General features: G+C 43.6%; 1 protein-coding gene across 4 annotated transcripts in view; it reads right to left on the reverse strand.

Annotated features, from left to right (window-relative positions):
• robo3 (roundabout, axon guidance receptor, homolog 3 (Drosophila)) overlaps positions 1 to 18,413 on the reverse strand; it is a 105,573-nt gene that overhangs the window by 50,477 nt on the left and 36,683 nt on the right. For all 4 annotated transcript variants that reach the window (XM_034683326.1, XM_034683324.1, XM_034683325.1 and 1 more), the window contains exons 3-5: positions 3,819 to 3,976; positions 2,853 to 2,973; positions 167 to 305 (exon numbers count right to left, since the gene is read on the reverse strand). In XM_034683326.1, coding sequence (XP_034539217.1) covers positions 167 to 305; positions 2,853 to 2,973; positions 3,819 to 3,976 — 418 coding nt within the window. The remainder of the gene's footprint in view (positions 1 to 166; positions 306 to 2,852; positions 2,974 to 3,818; positions 3,977 to 18,413) is intronic.

Here is an 18,413-nt window from a genome sequence, read left to right on the forward strand (position 1 = left end):
ACAGTGAATACATCAACAAAGAGAAGCTCATTCTCTCATCAGTCTCTGTTGTCTGAGCTCAGGTAGAAACCTAACAGAGGAAGAATAGGAGCAGAACTCTGAAAGCACCTGTTGCTGCTAAGGTAACTCCAAGGTAACTCCTTTTCTAACAGGCAGTACATCTTACCTGCCCCGGGGCAGCTCTCCCTCCTCTCTCCGCCAGCGGACGGTCGGAGTCGGGTCCCCGTGCACCTCACAGAAGAAGTCCACCGTGTCGTCTGCCAACACCACCTGGTTCACCGGCTGTTTGATGAAGACCGGACGCTCTGAAATCACACAGGGACAGAGGATGTAGGGAAGATGAAGGAGGATTCAGAGGCTACTTCTAAAGTGCAGATTACTTTTCACACTTAGTCAGCAATAATGTAATCTAATGTGTCTTCTCTCAGAGGCAGGAAGTCTGAAAACGTGAAGAACAAAGAAAATCAGAAATAGATGTGCAAGTAATGAGATGAAAGTGGTGAAAAGGAGACAAAGAAGGGAGTAATGGAGCGGAATAGGAGCAGGAGGTGAAGGGTGGGAGGGGTTACACATGCTGCTGAAGAGAAGCAGCACTGCATCAGAGCTCAGTTTGAGTCTGAATGTTTGATCCAAGCCTCAAATGAGCCACAAAGACTTCCACTCAGATCTTTCCAAGACAAGAAATGTTGGGATTAAAACCTGAACAGAGGCAGGGGCTGATGGTAAATCTTTAATGATTTTTCAGAAAGCAGGTTTTATGGAAATGGACCCAACAGAGTGTTTCAGGAGCAGGGGTTATAAATAAAACTAAACATCTTCAAGAAGAAGGATTGTTTGCTTCGTCCTGACAGAGCTTAATGAAGGTGAATAACAACATGAAGGAAAACAGATACAGGATGCAGTTATGTAGAGTGAAGAAATAATTCACAAGGGACCCGTGCAGGGAGATAAATGTGCAATGTAAGCTCTTATCATGGTCCTAATCAGGTTTTAAAATAGCCAAGGAATCAGTGCAGATGTGCACCGGCTATTATCTTGCAAATTTCACAGATGGCCGTAATATCAACTATAATGGAAAGAGTCAGGCCGTGCATTGTCAGGAACAATGATGTGATTAATTATAGTTATATACACAGGGTTAAGGTTTACTGTTCACTACCACAGCAGCTGCTTTATGGAGAAGATTCAAATACATATCCATTTTCTATCTGTGTCCTGGATCAATACACACTTTGAGAGCCTTTCTGCTGCGCTGCTGGAGGACAGCTGACTGAGAGAGAGCAGGGAGGAGCAGAGAGGTCAGAGAGCACAGCAAAGGTCAGCATGATGGAAACATCCATCTTCTGCTACAACAAGCTCGGTAATGTCCAGGAGAGAACATACACACACAGGAGGAGAGACGTCAGAGGGTAAATGTGTGTGAGAGCTGTGAGGTCTGCTGCAGAGAGGGGTCACTCAGTCTGCAGGGTTACAGATAACCCTTTTCTGAAAGGTTTCTAATGTAGCCAGTGAAGCTGTTTACACCTGGTGTTATAATCTGTACTGGACCGGCCAGGTATAAACAATCTCAGTGCGTCCTAAAAGGAGGGGTTCAGATCCCGTCACTCAGGCTGCATGTGGCGGTGCTGTGGTCTTATTTGTCCACAGTGGTCTGGCAGTGTGTACGCTAATGTGTCCTCAGCCACAGTAAGGACCACCCACTCATTCTGTTTCCACGGCAACAACTATGTAGAGTAACAGAGCACCTGCTCCTAATACATGACTGATGTAATATTTCCCCGCTGTGTCGTGTGACAAATTCTAAGTTTACTTCTCCTTTCATTCTCAGCATGTGAACACAGTCTATGGAGCGATATCTAAGGGCTCCATATTTATTCAGTTTGGGAGGATTACTTTAATGTTTGAATACGTGAAGAGAACAGAAGCTGAGACAGTGTGAGGTAGAGATGTGGCCAAAGAAAACCTGATCAGAGTTCACATCCCATGTTTCTGCATCCAGCCCACTAAAACACGTGATTTAATACATGATCCATATCTCTACATTTTTCGACCATAGACTGTAAAAAAAAAATGGAGAGCTTTGCTCCGCCCTTTTCCCATTGTACGGTTTTGAAGCCAAAAACTCTGTTCGAATGCGCAGCCATTGTTCAGCCAGTCTGCGCAGTAGAGAATTTCTGTGTTGCCACGGTAATCTCTGTGTTGCCTGGGTAACGAGCTCCGCCCTACAGCGTACCGTCCCGAGATCCTATGGAGTTTCCCTCTACGGCAGCTGTCAATCAAAGTGAATCTGGAAGGAAAACCCCGTTTTTTAACCTCTAATAACTAACAAAAAAGAAACTTTTCAGAAAAAAGAGGCCTTGAACACAAAACTGTTTTTACCTTTTTTTACCTATACTGCAGCCAGCCACTAGGGGGTAGAGTTTTTGTGGAAGCCTCACTTCCAGCCGAGCGATCGGACGTCCATTTTTATTTACAGTCTATGGTTTCGACTGACAGAATCAGGAGATGTGTGATAATGCAAAGTGCGAACCTGTGCACTTGGAGCTATGTACGTGTGATTGGATCACACAGGGTGCATTTTAAAACAAGGTCTGAATGACCTCAGTGCTGACAGCTTTGAAGCAATTTGAGCCTGAAGATCGAACAAAAATGGAAGGCTTCAGCGAAAGGTTGCATAAACTTTGGTCTAATGTGTTGTAAAAGATTAAGTTTCTGTGCAGTAAATATTTCCCGAGATGAAAAAGGACTTTTTAATTAACAAACTACTAACTTTGCTTTGCTCTCATGTTTTATTACCCTTCCAGTGTTTGGAAGTTAAACCATAATTCAATGAAAGAGTAAAATCAACTCACCAAACACCACCAGCTCAGCAGGATCGCTGTCTTTCTCTCCCACCATATTGGTCCCAACACACACGTACATGCCAGCATCACTCTTCCTGGTGTTGGAAATCATCAACTTGCCTCCTCGGATCTGAAAAACAACAGGCACAGGTGAGAAGAGGACGGGAAGGAGACAAGAGGAAAGAATGAAGGCATGATAGTGAGACAGATAAGGAGGAGGAGAGGATCAAAGGTGGGATGAAGGCGGGGAGACAAATGGGAAACATTTAGAAACAGGATATTGAGGTATGTAAGTCAAGAGAGAAGACACTCATCATGTCAGATGGCTCCTCTACTCGTTGTTATGCTGACGATGAGTCTATCTACAGGCCAGTCAGCACACAGACCTCTTCTGCTGCTCAGTTTGTAATAAGAGATAGAAGATTGATGCTGGCTAATGTCTGCACATACATCCATGCTGCTGTGGACATACTGGTGCTGTTGTCGTTTGAGGTTTGACGACAAGGAGAAGGTGTTCTCATAAACCATGATTTATTACACTCTGTATAATCCTCTTTGCTTTTATCTAACACTCTACTTTGAGTATGTTTAGAAAGTATTCTTCTAACTGTTACATGTATTTAACAATTTTACCGGTTTATTGACTGATTCATAACTTCTATCAAACAAAAACAGCCTCTCCAGTGTCAGTTTTTCAGCACTGATGGACCTGTAATTATATTTAATCTTGGGCTTTTTATTAATAATCAAATGTTCAGTGAAACAAGGGAGAAAAGAAAGGTCACTTGAATATTAAGAGGATCTTATATGACCCAAACAAACGCAAATACCTTCATCTCAGAATCTCAGAATCTCAGAATCAGCGGGAGGGAGTCGGAAGCTGATCTTACGTCATTAATGTTGACTGTTGTTATAACTTTGAGCTAAGCCGGGTTCATCACAGTTAACAAACATATAAAGAAGCGTCCAGCTTACAGTGATTCTCTCGTCTCTGTCATTGACCCGGATGTTGTTCCTCTTCCAGGAGATTGTGGGCTCGGGGTGGCCTCTGGGGGGAATACACTCCATGACAGCGGGCTCACCTGCTGCCACCACCACATCACTCGGCGTTTGGCGGAAATCATCTCTCAAGACTGGGGGAAAGAGGAGAGGTTGGAGCATGGTTAGACTGAGTGTAAACTTCTTTGCTGATGACATGTTTTTCTGCTGATATCTCCTGAGATTGAAATGCCAATCACAAGTTTCCTGACCAGGCATACATCAAACCTTTAGCCCTTCTCATACTGCCAGTTAGAGGTGCATTATTTATATCCCTGTTACACCTCACCATCATTAAGAATGACTCAGTGTTGTGAAATTTGGGCCGAGTCATCCCCAAGTTATGATTCTGTAGTACTGTAAATACAGCATGGTGTGCATGTGTCCCTACAGTCCTCATTGGCTCTGTATCGTGTGTGAAGCATCACACCACATCAATAATAAAGGCTCTTGTGGCTGACACACACTCACTCACACACACACACTCACTCACTCACACACACAGTAAATTCATTATTCAATTTGACTCACACGCATCATTGGTTCATGCACGTGCATAAGTACAAGTGGAAATGTTGACAAAATGAGCCGCCATTCAAACAAGTTCATGAACAACACCAACTGTAGAGAGCGTCTTTGAATACAGAATCAATAAAATAATCACCTCTCTCTTTGCTTCAACAGAGCCTATTCATAAAACATGACTCCCTGAGAGAGCCGGCCTCCTCTACCTAACTATCCATCCTCCACGGTGTGCCTGTTTCCTCAAGGCATCGGGCTTTCCCCTCCACTGAAGTCCCTGGAGCTCTGTGACCTCTCAGATTACAGGTTTACAGGATGCTTTTGTGGTGTTGGATGATGACCTGACAGGACCAGGAGGAGGCAAAATCCATGCAAGCATACAGGCGCGCAGTTTGGCCTCAAGTGAAGCAGCAACTCTTTAAAATAGTGTTTGTAAGAGATCATATTTCTGCCCTCAAATATTCCACTAAGTTATCTTTGAAGCTTTGGATATTGGTATGGGAATTGGACATCAAGGAGCTGGTGGATGATTAATTAATGCGAGAGGATAGTTTAAATTATGGCAAACTCATTGAGATATCAATAAGTTATGTGGATATAATGACATTCCACTCGTGCCCTGACTTAAACCTTCTGTGAATGTGCTGAGATCTGCAGGGAGACCCACACAAAGATGAGCAAAGAGAAGCTTCACCCCAAAAGAGTGCAAGTTATGTCAGAAACTGCTGTCCTAATTTGCACTCTTCACAGACATTTGAACATCGCTGCTGAAAAGCTGTCAAGAATATCAACTCTCTGAGGATGCAAATGCTTCAGTACAAGACCCTTATACGGAGGCATATCAGCCTGTCTGAGAAGTTTGTCATGTGTAGGGAAAACTAGATCTTATATGGGTGTCTTGATAATACAGAGCCTATTTCTCTCACCCCAACATCTTCGCTCGATTGTTAAGTTATATATCTATGGTGGAAGTATGAACCGTGAGGTAAATGTACTGTTTCTTACGGGGACATTAAGTCTTACTCAAACATTTAACCGCTGTTAGCTTCCACATGAAGAGAAGCAGAAGAAGAAAGAAGCACATGTGACCAGGGCATAAAATTATCTTTTTACCTCATCTGCCATTGGTTAGTGACCGCCAAAAATATACCGGCAAAAAATATTTTTGACCGGCCAAATAAAAAGATCATGCCTTATTTGATTCAAAATAATTACCATTCTTTTTTATAAGAAAATCCAACTTCAGCATTACTTAAAGAATACAGTTATGTACAGATAAAATTAGATTATTACTGTTTTATTAGGTTACACTTCATTTCAAGGTGACTGCTGCATCATCATGTATTAGAAATACTCAAAAGTGCAACCTTTTACATTGACTGAGTGAGCCAAATGTCTGTCTCACAGCTTTAACAGGAACATTCCGTTTAACCCGCAGGAAAAGGGAAAAAAATTAAAAAAAACATCAACCAGGACTGATGTTGGCAAGCCTCGTCAATTTTCCAATTTTCTTTGAAACCTCGTATAGTGACATTACTCCGTTTAGCTGTCTGATCCTTTTCTTGGTCGTCTCCTGCCTCTTTGTTTATCCTTTTTGTTTGTGGTGGCTTTACGCCGGAATGTGTCGCCACATCTTCCTCGAAACGCTCTTCCCGCCGTGCTTCTTCAAGCAAAGGGAATGAATAGAACTCCAGTAGCTGACGTCGCAACGTTCCCGACGTACCAAATCACAACACAAGTACAGCGCACCCCGAGGGTCAAAATGGCCTGACAGTCGGCAGAAATGGGCGAAAGTATGAAAACAAAACCTCACATGCAATACAAAACTTTCCACTGGCCACTGGTGGGTGTGTGTTTTCGTTTCACACGCCAAACTAATATTTTACCCGCTATTGGCGCTTGGCGGGTGATAACTTTACGCCTTGCATGTGACTGTCGGTCAGTAAATATCTCCTCCAGGCTTTTCGTCCTTGGTATCAATCAGTGCTGACACATCATTGGAACAAACATGTGGTCCAGCACACTTCATGAATGCATGTGTATATCTTTACACACAGGTTGGTATGCATGTTGTGTACATGTGTGATAAACAACACCATGGTCCCTGATAGTCACACAGGCCAGCAGGGGAGGGTCAGTGCCTCATCTGATTAATGACACAGCTCCACATAACGACAGCAGCGACAGGCCAACAAAGCCTCAGGACATTACCATTATCATCAGCACCATATATCTGCGTGTCCATCCATCCATCTATCTGAATGAACTCGCTTTCACTCAGGCGTCTAATATTTCTTTATCTGGAATACCTGTGTTTGTGAAATGCTTGGTATCTCAATGTCAGACTGTTCACTTAGAAAAGCTCATTTTTCTTGCTGTCAGGGTAGCGTGGAGTCCTCTCTGGATGAGGGCGAGCGTTTGAAGATAAATCAGCCTGTTTTGTTTGTAATCAAGGTCACAGGAGACGAGCACAGCAGTGTTTGAGGATAAAAGGAGGATATTTTTCATTTCCTCGTTAGCTAACAGAGCCTGTGTGGCCCCTGCACTGATAACACACAGATTCAGACATTTCTTTGTGGCCTCTTGAACCTCTACGTGGCTGTCTTTTTATCTGTTTCTTTTAGAGGGATCAAATTGCCCCTTATGGCTTCAGCTAGACCCATATCCTGACGGCCAATTACTTAGCCATGGAGCATTTGGGGCACTCCAAATCCCATTGGCCCCTGCAATCCTGGGATGATATGCCAGACCGCACCCCTGACCTTCTTCGTACCTGCTGCTGACATTTCTTCCTCTCACTATTCACGGCTGATTACAGAACCCTGACTAGATTGTCCAGGAGCCCGTCCCGTCACGTAAAATGAGGAGGGGAGTCAGACAGATAGTTGCACCCCGGGCCTGAATTACCATGCCACGGGGTTAAAGGACCGCTGTGATGACCTGTCACACACCACTCTCAGATCATGGCTCCAGGGGCCCCTGATCTTTCCTATTCTGTCTCTGCAGATCTGAGCGGAAAAGAGGGTGTCTAGAAGTTTATTAGGCACTGGCAATTACCCACAAGGCCCTTTGGGGCCCATATTAAGTGGGTGCACTTTGACCTTTTCTTTAAACCCCTTCAACAAAGCCAGAGTAATCCCCACCACTGGGCCTGAACGGTAGGCTTTAATCAGAGCACACACACAGTAACACACGCAGGGGGAGAGATAAGTACATATATCTGCAATGTAGATGTCTAACTGAAAGCCTGAAAAATGCTGCAGTGATACGCTGATACATATCCAGGAACAAACAAACATGTAACGATTTCTACAACAGCACATTCAGATTTACCTAACCCAAAGCTAGACACTAACTTGTTAAACGGACTGTGTTACACCTTTATCACTGAGGTAAAAAGGTATTAGACAGGTGTGTGAGTTTCTGTGAACAGTTCTAGGATTCACACGATTCAAAGGGTCATTTTATGTTCAGTCTTTTGAGAATGCTGTAAATTTAAAAGCTTTGATCCACCAATAAGAGTGATGTTCTGAAGCAACTCATGTCCTCATCAATGCAATGGAAATATACATGTCATCTAACTGAATGATTTGAGGTAAGAGTAACTCAGAAACCAGAGTTTATTGTTTAGATTGTTTGGTGTAATGATATAAAGTCACATTTATGAACTCCATGTCTAAATGAAAACGTCATCTTGAATCATCTCGATGTCACTAGGGTTCAGTTTCCCTGCTTGAGTCAGATATCTGTAAGCCTGCGTCTGTACACAATGACAAACACATTAGTCTCACTAACAACAATAAATGATGCTCATCTGCATGTAGCATTAATCAGAGCGTGATGTTCAGGACATGATGGATGTGTGGATAACAAATTACACTGAATCGTTACAAACATTAGACAACAGCACAGAATCTAATCTATTCTGTGCATGACACGGTGTGTTTTTGTGTGTGGGTAATGTTCATCTGTGGCCGCTGGACCTGTGTGATTTAGCACATGTGTGAAGAATCAGGACCCTGCTGCATCTCAGGGCATCATTTCAGATTTTAATTGGACATAAAAAACACCTTTGGGGCGAGCTCGGGCTCACTTTTAATTAAATGGCTTTATCACTCTCATTAATGTGTGTGTGTGACGTGTGTGTGTGTGTGTGACTGTGTGTGTCACCTCATCCCCCCTGAGAATAAATATTCAGATGGCAGAGAGAGAATGACGGATGGTCCCTCTGCTGTCAGAGCAAACAGAGGGTTGGAGGCGGGAGGTGAGGAGCTGGGGGGGACGGACCCCAGCTCTGTTGTTTGTGTTGGTCATCTGTCCACGCTATCAGCTGACATCCTGTGCTGACAGGAAGCAGTACACTCAGGTGTGACCTTTTGACTGTGCATGAGAAGTAGCCTGTGGGTAAAAAGGGCAGCCAGGGTGGAAGAGCCTGAAGCCTGCAGTCTTCCTACTGACCACCAGGAAAAGGGGAGGGGCGTTTACTGGCTATGACCTTTTCTTATGCACTATACTGAGTGTTAGCTGATGTTCGCCCTGATATCACACCTCAAGGTAGATTTAGACATACACATAATTCATCTTCTCTCTAAAGGTGTAGCCCGTCCTCTAAGGAAATATTAGACCAGGCCTCTGGGAGCCATGGAGGCCCCCATGAGGAGCCACCTTTCATCAGCCACTCTCATTATCCAGCCTGGACCCCCTCAGATCCTTATCAACCACCATGAAACAGCCCGGACAGGATATTACTCTGTGTGTGTGTGTGTGTGTGTGTGTGTGTGTGTGTGTGTGTGTGTGTGTGTGTGTGTGTGTGTGTGTTTCAGGAGGGTCTGCAGAGTATGGAGGGGAGGTGGGAATCTCACAGTTGGAGACAGATGTCAGCGCCTCCTCTGAGCACCCACCACCTCCCTTCCCCACCCAGTACAAACACAGACACAGATTCGTTTCACAACAGCTGCAACAGCAAATAAAGAAAAACACTGTCTGCATGCAATACCACTCACTTGGTCCAATATATATGTATATATATGTTGGCTGGAGATGTAACCCCCCCTCTGAAAGTCAAGAAGCCCTTACCTTTGCTTTATCAACGTTTTCTGACAGCTGACCTCAAACGCCCCCCTCTAAAAAAAACGACCTGTGTTAAAGAGTAATTCCATTTTTCTCCCGGTGCTGCTGTCATTGGGCTCTTTGGCCTGAGAGTATTTTATTGCCTTGAGTAAATGACATAACATGGTTCAGCTCTCATATAGCCAACAGCTAAATGGACCCTGTGCTAAAGCTGAATGAATGGAAATCACAGCAGCGACAGGGCATTTCAATTTCTCCTTCCATGAGTCCAGAGGGGTCACCTTCCTCTTCCTCCCGAGTGTTACTGCCTGCCCTACACACACACACAGTCACACACACATAACCAGTTCATCAAAGTCTGGTCCATTTTGCCCTTAAATTTACTCCCTCCATTTTCTTTTGTCCCTGAGCGGGTCAGCAGGAGAAGTCATTTAAGAACCGATACTGCTGCTGCTTACTCTCCCTAAGTCCATTTAGAAGCCACAACAGCTGCCCTCTAACCCCACCCACTATCCACACTCAGAACCCCTACACACACACACACACACACACACACACACACACACACACACACACACACACACACACACGATGCCAGCAAACCTGAGCTGACAGGAGCATGAAAAATGGTTTCATGCATAGCTGTAAAATATTTACACACAACTAACTGAGTGTATCCAAAATCGTCTTCTGGAAGTGCCTGCAGCCCGTAGGATAGGAAGCCCAGATGAAGGATGGTGGTCAACACCAGAGTTGGTTGTAAAATATTCTTTGAATATTTGATTAATAAGTAAAAAGTGATGTTTCACTGTATTAGATGAAAACTCATACATAAAAGATCTATCGTTATTCCAGGTTACAAAGTTAAACTACATTCACCACCACATTGTAAGGATGGGTCATGATTTTTGAATGCTCGAATGTTCGTTCTCTTATTGAAAATTGAAGAGTCAATGTGAATATTATCTCAATTTAGAAGTACAATTTTTCATCGTTTTCACCAATGCCGGGTTGTAATACAGTATTCAAGCCAGATAGTGGCTATAGAGCGTCTTAAAGCTGTTTGCTAAACGCATCAAGTAATAGAAGTAGAAGAAGAAGAATGCTAACTGCATTAAATATCATAAGAAGAAGAAAACATGAATGACAGTCGCTGGGAATACGTGTATAGTGGTGTCAGATCTAGAAACAGACTGAGCATGGCTGTAAAATGTATACATGGGGGCGCTGGTGGCCTAGCGGTCTAAGTGTCCCACGTATGGAGGCTATAGTCCTCGTCGCAGAGGTCGCCGGTTCGTCTCCCAGCCGGTCAAGCATTTACTGCATGTATTCCCCAATTCTCTACTCCCCACATTTCCTGTCTCTCTTCAGCTGCCCTGTCCAATAAAGGCGAAAAAAGCCCAAAAATATATATATATATAAAAAAAATTATACCTGTTACGCTGCTGCTGCCAGTGCCCGCTAATAGCAGCACCTTGTCCCGGTGCTGTTTAACACGACTGCCACACAAATGGACCGCTAACGGGACAGGCGTTAACAGGACGTTAACAGGACCACCACTTTAACCCCCCTCTATTCTAGCTTCTTATTTAATATACAGTTGTACAGTTATAACACGTTCTTAGCAGCAAAATTAAGACAATATTGATATAAGCCCTTGTCTGTGTGGGGGGCTTTTTTTCGAAGGGATGGGGGCTGGCAATTATGAATAATCGTGAATAGATGCCGGTGATTATCAAGGAGTATTTTGGCTTGAAATGCCCTTCATACATTGGAATTATTCCCTCTAAACCAGTGTTGGTATGAGTCTCATAAAAAGCACATCAGTCTTCTTTGGACAAATAATGTTTTATAAATGTATCACCAACAAGCTGGCACAAAAATTCCATTAGTTCTAATAAATATACTATGCCTCACTGATAGTGAGACATCACAGGCAGATCAGAAGCCTGTTATTTTACATATGTAAACCTTCATTATGATCATAATTAAATGAACCACATAAAATTACATTCAATCAAATATGTATGTCACCCTCTGAGGCTGTTTATGAAGCTTGATTGAATAATGAAATGTGTCGTCACTGTCGCTACACGGCCTAAATTGAATCAAGAGAATAAATATGACGAGCCCCCGTCACCCCCCATGCTGCCGATGCAAAAACAGATGAGCTTATCTGTCAAGGTGCAACGTTTCACGGCTTTTTAAGCACTCATAAACGCCAGGCCTGGCCCTCTATGGCGTCCTGTCACACCCAGACATGTTGGAACGGGGGTGGGGTACGGGTGGAGGAGGGGGAGCAGGCAGGAGGTGGGGGTGATACTTGGCAGTGGTTCAGTCTGCAGCCAATATGACCGTGGGCCCCGCATGCAGCAGGGGGACGGCACAGGAGGCGCTCATTAGGAGCCACACAGACACTAACAGGGGAGAGTGTGTCTGTGAATGTGTGTGTCTGTGTGTGTGAATCTGTGTGTGTGTGTGTGTGGTATAATGAAGCACATGGCCCGTAACATGCTAGCGAACAAAGGTGGAGGATGATCAGGCCAACTTGCAGGCACCCTGTTAGCATGGAGCAACAATCATGTGACAAGAAGATTACAGGTTTAAGCTGCTGCATGCTTTACATGGGAATGTCTGAAGAACAGTAGAAGAGGACAGATTACGTAAATTGTTCAAAAACCAAGTTATACTGCCATATAACACCAACACAGACATGTCAATTCGACTGCTTTAGCCCTTAGTTTCGAATTATACTTATGACGTTACTTAAGTGTTCATAAAAATACAACTTTTGTATCAGAAGTTACGACGTGCTTTCCAAAAGTAGAGAAACAAGACAAGAAAAATACAAGATTAAGAAGTAAACAGACGACAAGAAGCACAAACAAAACAAGAGACAAAATAAGAAATGGAAAAAAACTGATTAGTTTTTTAACCGCTTCTGAAAACGGTCGGCTGGTGAGGAGAAAAACAACAACTGAGAAATGGGGACCAAAATATGAGACGTTTTTCTCCTCACATTGAGAGGATAATAAAGGTTTCATTTTGTGATGTTGGAACAAACTCAAATCTTTATTTGTTTGCCAAACAGAGTCCAGAGATGCTCAGAGGAAACTCTGGGGTGTTCTGAGGCTTAACATTTGCTGCTGAGGTTCAAACACACAGCAGGAGCAGAGATGCTGTCAGGGTGAATGATGGGATGTCTGCCTGTCAGAGCTGAGGTGGAGGAAGTTAACAGACACCCAGACTTTGGTAGGTTTCAGCTAGTCTTAGAAGGTGGAGAGTTATCTGAGGTTACTCGAATGAAAAGAGGTATACCAGTGAGCCTCCTAGCCAACAGCTACAGTGTTCCCGCCTGTCAGTCAAGTCAGTCATGTCCTTAAATGGGACAAACTTGTAATCTTAATATCTTCTGAAGAGTCGGGTTAAAAAAAATTCACTCCCGTACAGTGTGTGCTGATAGAGAAATGAGCTATTCAGACCGAAACATTTTTTTGAACCAGGCTGTAAACATGTTTATTAATGCTGCAAAGATCGTCTTTTTTGAATTGGCGTGTATGTGGTTTCCGGTGTTTCTGCAGCCAGCCTCAAGCGGACGCTCAATAAACTGCATCTTATAACACTTCCGCATGGGCTTCATATTTCCAGACTGGAGATTGCAGCTTGTCTTACACCAAATAACAAAAGGGGACCAAGGATTGAACCTTGGGGTGCACCACGTCAGCCGAGCAGCAAAAAGTAAAAATGTACTCAATTCAAACACAGTGTCACCATTAGAAAAACTGAAGAGGACCCACGTGCTGAAAAATTAAGGCTGTAAAGATAACGAACAAAATATACAAATAAAACAAGTAAAATGTCTAAGAAACTAAATCCAAAAGAAAACACTATAAACACAAGGAAATCTAGGATGAAGAAACAAAGGGGAGCACAAGGAAGACTTACAATGATCTAACACAGGACAGTCAAGGGAGACAAAGAAACTAAACAGCAGGAGTAATTAACACAGGTGTGGAACAGAGGACACAGGTGAAACTAATCAGAATAATCAAAAAAGGAGGGAAACACACAAGGACAGGAAGTAAAACTAAACTTGAAACAGGGTGATCAAGAACTACAAAATAAAACAGGAAACACAAGACAAGACTTAGAAACACAACAAAATACACAAAAGAATAGAACACGAGACATTGATCACTAAACACAAGAAAGACATAGGATAACTAATACAGAACAGACAGGGAGGAAACAAGGCATGAAACACAAGGCAGAAACAAAACTAAAGATCAACTCACGACACACACAGAGTGCTTTAAACAGCATACGTCACATACAGATAGAGAGAACCCAGGGACATGTAACTGCAACCTGGTTATTAAACATCCTTTTTCATGATTAACATACGTAAAGCTCCAAAATCCCAGGTGAGCTATGCTTCTGAGCAGCAGAGACCTGCAGGTGGATAACACGATCACACTTCAACATTCTCACTCCAGGGGTTCAAGGATTTGGGTATCCTGTAATCCATCCCATCAGTAGTTCTGAAGGGATGCCTTGAACATGTGAAATTCAACACTACAAACTTTGATTCCAACATACCATTGACCTCTTGAATTAAGTATCCACCAAAAGGACTCATTACTGCCTGCACTGGCTGAATGTTTGGCACTAGATGTGCTTCATGCCCTGGAGAAGTGTCAAATAATAACAGGATCCCTATGGATTCTGGGCTGCACCCAAGGCTTTCTCAGGGAGAAAATATTTCATTCCCTCAGCTGTGCAGGAAGAAATGAGGGCAAAACAAGCTGCTGCCGACGAGTGTTTATCTCTCCTACATGCACCGTTAGTCATGAGGTTATGTATGAAGGTTCATCTTCTTCGTCCTGAAGTTTCTTTAAGAAAAATAAAGCTTCAGATGAATCATTAATCTTAGTTTTAAAATCACTAACACGACTATCCGAGCAATCAAGCTCATACTGTGTGTTAAGAGAGAGTTAGAAGATCTACGATGGATCTTCTTTTCCTCAAATTACAAATGCACATTCAGAGAAGTATTAGCAGCCTCAGGCACGTCTGGCTCATTTTTCAAAGTAGCCATGTTTCAATAAAAGAGGGTATTAAACACTCACATCAGATCCCCTATGCCTATTAACCTCTGTGCACACACATCGACACAGCCAATCCACTGTAAACACAAATGAGTGCACATTCACACACACACCAACTCTTAGAAAAACTTCTTCGTGTTTGCGTGTAAATCCTTTCAATCTCCCAGCCTGAGGAAAGTTCACCTATGTGTGTCTCAGCAGCAGGTTCCCATCCCATTTCTGAGCGGGTGCTTCTGCTCCGGCTGTGCTCACCCACCCAGCAACCTTGAGGTTAATCCACCGCAAACCTCCTCTGGCATGCCATGCTGGCCTCGTCTGTATGTGTGTGTGAGTGTGTGAGAGAGAGAGAGAATCAGTCCATGTGCTTTTCTACCAATTTTTTCATCTATGTTTCATCTGTGCACCTCCTAACAGGCAGCACACACAGCTCCACCAACCCTCGAAGACCTGCAGACCAAACCCAGCAGAGTGTGGACTCTGTAATTCCCTGGGAACTGGAGTAATACAGCAGCTCCCTGCTCTTCGAGAAAGAAGAAACAAGGCTGTGTCTAACTCAGATTATGTCAGTCACATCTGATTTGAAAAAGAAGCAACGTCTCTTTGAATCTGGAAGTTCACTATGAAGCTTCATTCTTCTTTTCAAGTTCAGTCTCATGTTTCAGCAGAGCTCCGTTACGGCACCGCTGCAGACTCACTATATGAAAAGGGCTGAATCACTGTCGATTTTTACTTCAGTAATTTATGTAGAGGGGCTAGGAAACTAAGGATAGCAGTGGATGGGCTTGCAGCACATAGGACAGATTATAATTAATAAGCCTGAAGCTGCTTCTTGTGTTGAAATCCAGTGTTGTTTAAATCAGCAGCACATTAGCTCTGCAGAGGAGACCTTGAGTATTCATTTAGCTTCGGTAAAGAACCTCGTAAATAATGAACACTGAACCCTAACACTACCAGGAGCTTGTAAAAAGCTTGTGGACCACACCTGCAGCTCAGTTTGAAGTTTCAGGCTGCTGAGGAGCATCTTAAAACCATACATTTTTTATATTCAACTGCCTTTTTAATTCCTTTTACTGGTAAAAACACTCAGTTGGTTTGTTTGGGAGAGCTGGGATCACTGCACATGATTTTGCTCCAAATCATCATTAATGAAGAACAATGACGAGTCATTATTTCTGTATTTATGAAGCATGTCTTCTGTGTGCAGAGACAGCAGAGGCTCTACTCAATCCTCCTCCAACAACTGAACACAAACATGAGTCTGCAGCGCTGAGCCGGCCTCCTCATCTTCCTTATTTGTGCATCATGTGATGGAGGAACCTGCAGGATCCAACCACATCCTCGTCACAGGGTGATTTCATGAGACTGGACAGATGATTTAATTTGTTGAGTATTTGGGGCAGACATTTTTAAAATGTGACATAGGCAAAACAGGTGGAAAAGAGACGTCCTAGGAACACACCGCCTATGCTCAGGGGTCCTTGGGCCAGACAATGATTTGTCTCCTTCTCTCAGGCGCTGTCACGCTGCTGACCCTGACTCCTGCCCTCGAGCAGTGAGAAGTGAGGATCTGTGTTAGCACATCATCAAAAAGCTGTGTTGAAGATTTATCTTCCTCTCTTTGGTCTCTTAATGGAAACTGATCCCAAAGAGTGAAGGCTGTGACCTCAGAGGAGTGAAGATGTGTTAGACGGAACACAGTGAAGGTGAACGGCTGTTTAATGTTCACATTTCAAATCTATCAGTTTCATGAAGCTGTGAGGAGCTGGTCTTTACATGGAACAAACATTTATAAAGGACAGAAGAAATGCAGTCAGGGGACTTGTGTCATAAATTTGGTGACTTGGCTGCATGAGTCTGGTCTCTTATTGAAAATGGCACATGTCCTTGGGGACTGTGCAAAGATGCTTCTAAAAGCCCTTCAGCTCTTTGTTTCAAAATAAACACAAGCTCCTCTCATGGACACTGTGCTGTAAATGACAGATATAGAGACATACCACATCTCTCCATGAAATATTCAGACTGTTTGACAATACTTCATTCTGCCTGAGTGGCTCCCCGCCCCTCATGAGGCTGAATAAATAATCAGGTAAATCTGTTTGGGCCTGATTGACAGGCTTGCAAAAAACAGCTTCTGCCCCTTTGTGAGAGAAAGATCTGTCACAGCCTTTTTGAAGAGGATTTTAAAGGAACACTTTTGCTTAAGTTGGAAATGAGCCATGCCTTTGGGAATGGAGGGAAGAGGACATGAAACAGCATTTGGAAAGGAGACTTTTGGCAAGAACACGCCAGCAGAGAGATTCAGAGAGAAATAATCTGGACTGCATGTTAAGAAGGGAGGAGGGGGGAGGAGGGGGAGTGCAGACCTGAACATCCCTACTTGCACTCAGTTATTATTCAAGCCATATGTCCACAGATATGATGCATGATATGGAGTATATGGTGAGGGCTGTGTGGTATATATTATCAGATGTATGTCAGTGTGCTGTCATAGCATGTAAAAATCATACTGTTTCTTATCACTGTACACCCACAGTATGTGTGTATAACCTCTACTGTCAGGGTGTGTGATTTCCAGTGGGTGGTGTGAGGGGTTAAACCAGATGAAATGAAGCAGAGGTGATGTATGCATGACATTACTCAGAAGAGATGAATAAAAACAACAACAAACCTCCACCCCCTCATCGCCCACCCTCCACAAATCCCCCAAAAACACCCACCCAGGGACCCCGAGGCCCCTCATAACAATACCATTTCAGAGGTGGTCAGACTTCTGTGTGTGTGGTCAGCTAATAAAGCATTGTCTGGGCCTGCAAAGAGGATTACTCTAATCTAGTAATGGGGGACGTAGAGCGGCCTGTAGCAGCGGGGTAAGAGGGTCACGGAGAGCTGCTGAGGAGCCCATTGTGAGGTAACCCTCCGGACTGCCCTCAGCTGACCCTCCGGCCCCTCCGAGGCTACTGTAGTTCACCCATCTGGACCTCCAGAGACACTCTTTAACCCCACCTCCAGGGGAACGGGCCTGAGAGGCGTCTGTGGACAAAGAGTGGCCCCATCCAACACAAGCACAGAAACACACACACTCACACAGACCATCAATTATTAACATCCTTCCCAGTCTGACAATAAGGCAGTTCAAGGGGAGTTTGAACTATGATCACAACCTTTTTTAAACCCACTGTACCACCATGGCATGAAGTTTGTTCCTCCAGTTTGATTTCATAACCCAATGCAAAGTCAAGTTTTTATAAAAATCCTCTTTATAGTACATACATGTGAAGTCATAAAGGAGGGAGTAGAAAGGCTGGGACATCAGATGTTATGTGTGTAAATATACTACAGGCATGTTTTAGAACCCCTAAATACAATAATATGTCACTGTTTTACCCAGAAGTATTATTTTCATATTGTTTTATTGGTGAATTGACATGTCATATGAAGGAAGGTTCTTCTCTAAGCTGCACTCTGAGTCCTGGTTCAATGAGACGTCACTGCACAGCTTGGCGAGCGATATATCTTATGGTCCGGGCTCGGTATTCTCATAGAGGGCGACATGACCGGGGAGCAGAATGGTACAAAATACAGATTACTGCACACTAATACTTTACCTAATATGTTCAATCAGCTCTCATATAAATTTAGTAGCTTACACAGATCAGCCCTGGTCTTTGGCGGTCTCATCTACCCACTGTTATTTGTGATGTAGAGGATAGCTTTTCGTGGAAGTCACAACTCTCAGACTTCAAACTGAACTCTCAAGTCACAGATGTCCTGTGGTATGTTCGATGTGTTTGGTGGCTTCTTCACAAACAGCTGATCTTATCTCAGTGAAAAC

This window comes from Notolabrus celidotus, chromosome 5, assembly GCF_009762535.1.
Source record: "Notolabrus celidotus isolate fNotCel1 chromosome 5, fNotCel1.pri, whole genome shotgun sequence".
Lineage (NCBI taxonomy): Eukaryota > Metazoa > Chordata > Actinopteri > Labriformes > Labridae > Notolabrus > Notolabrus celidotus.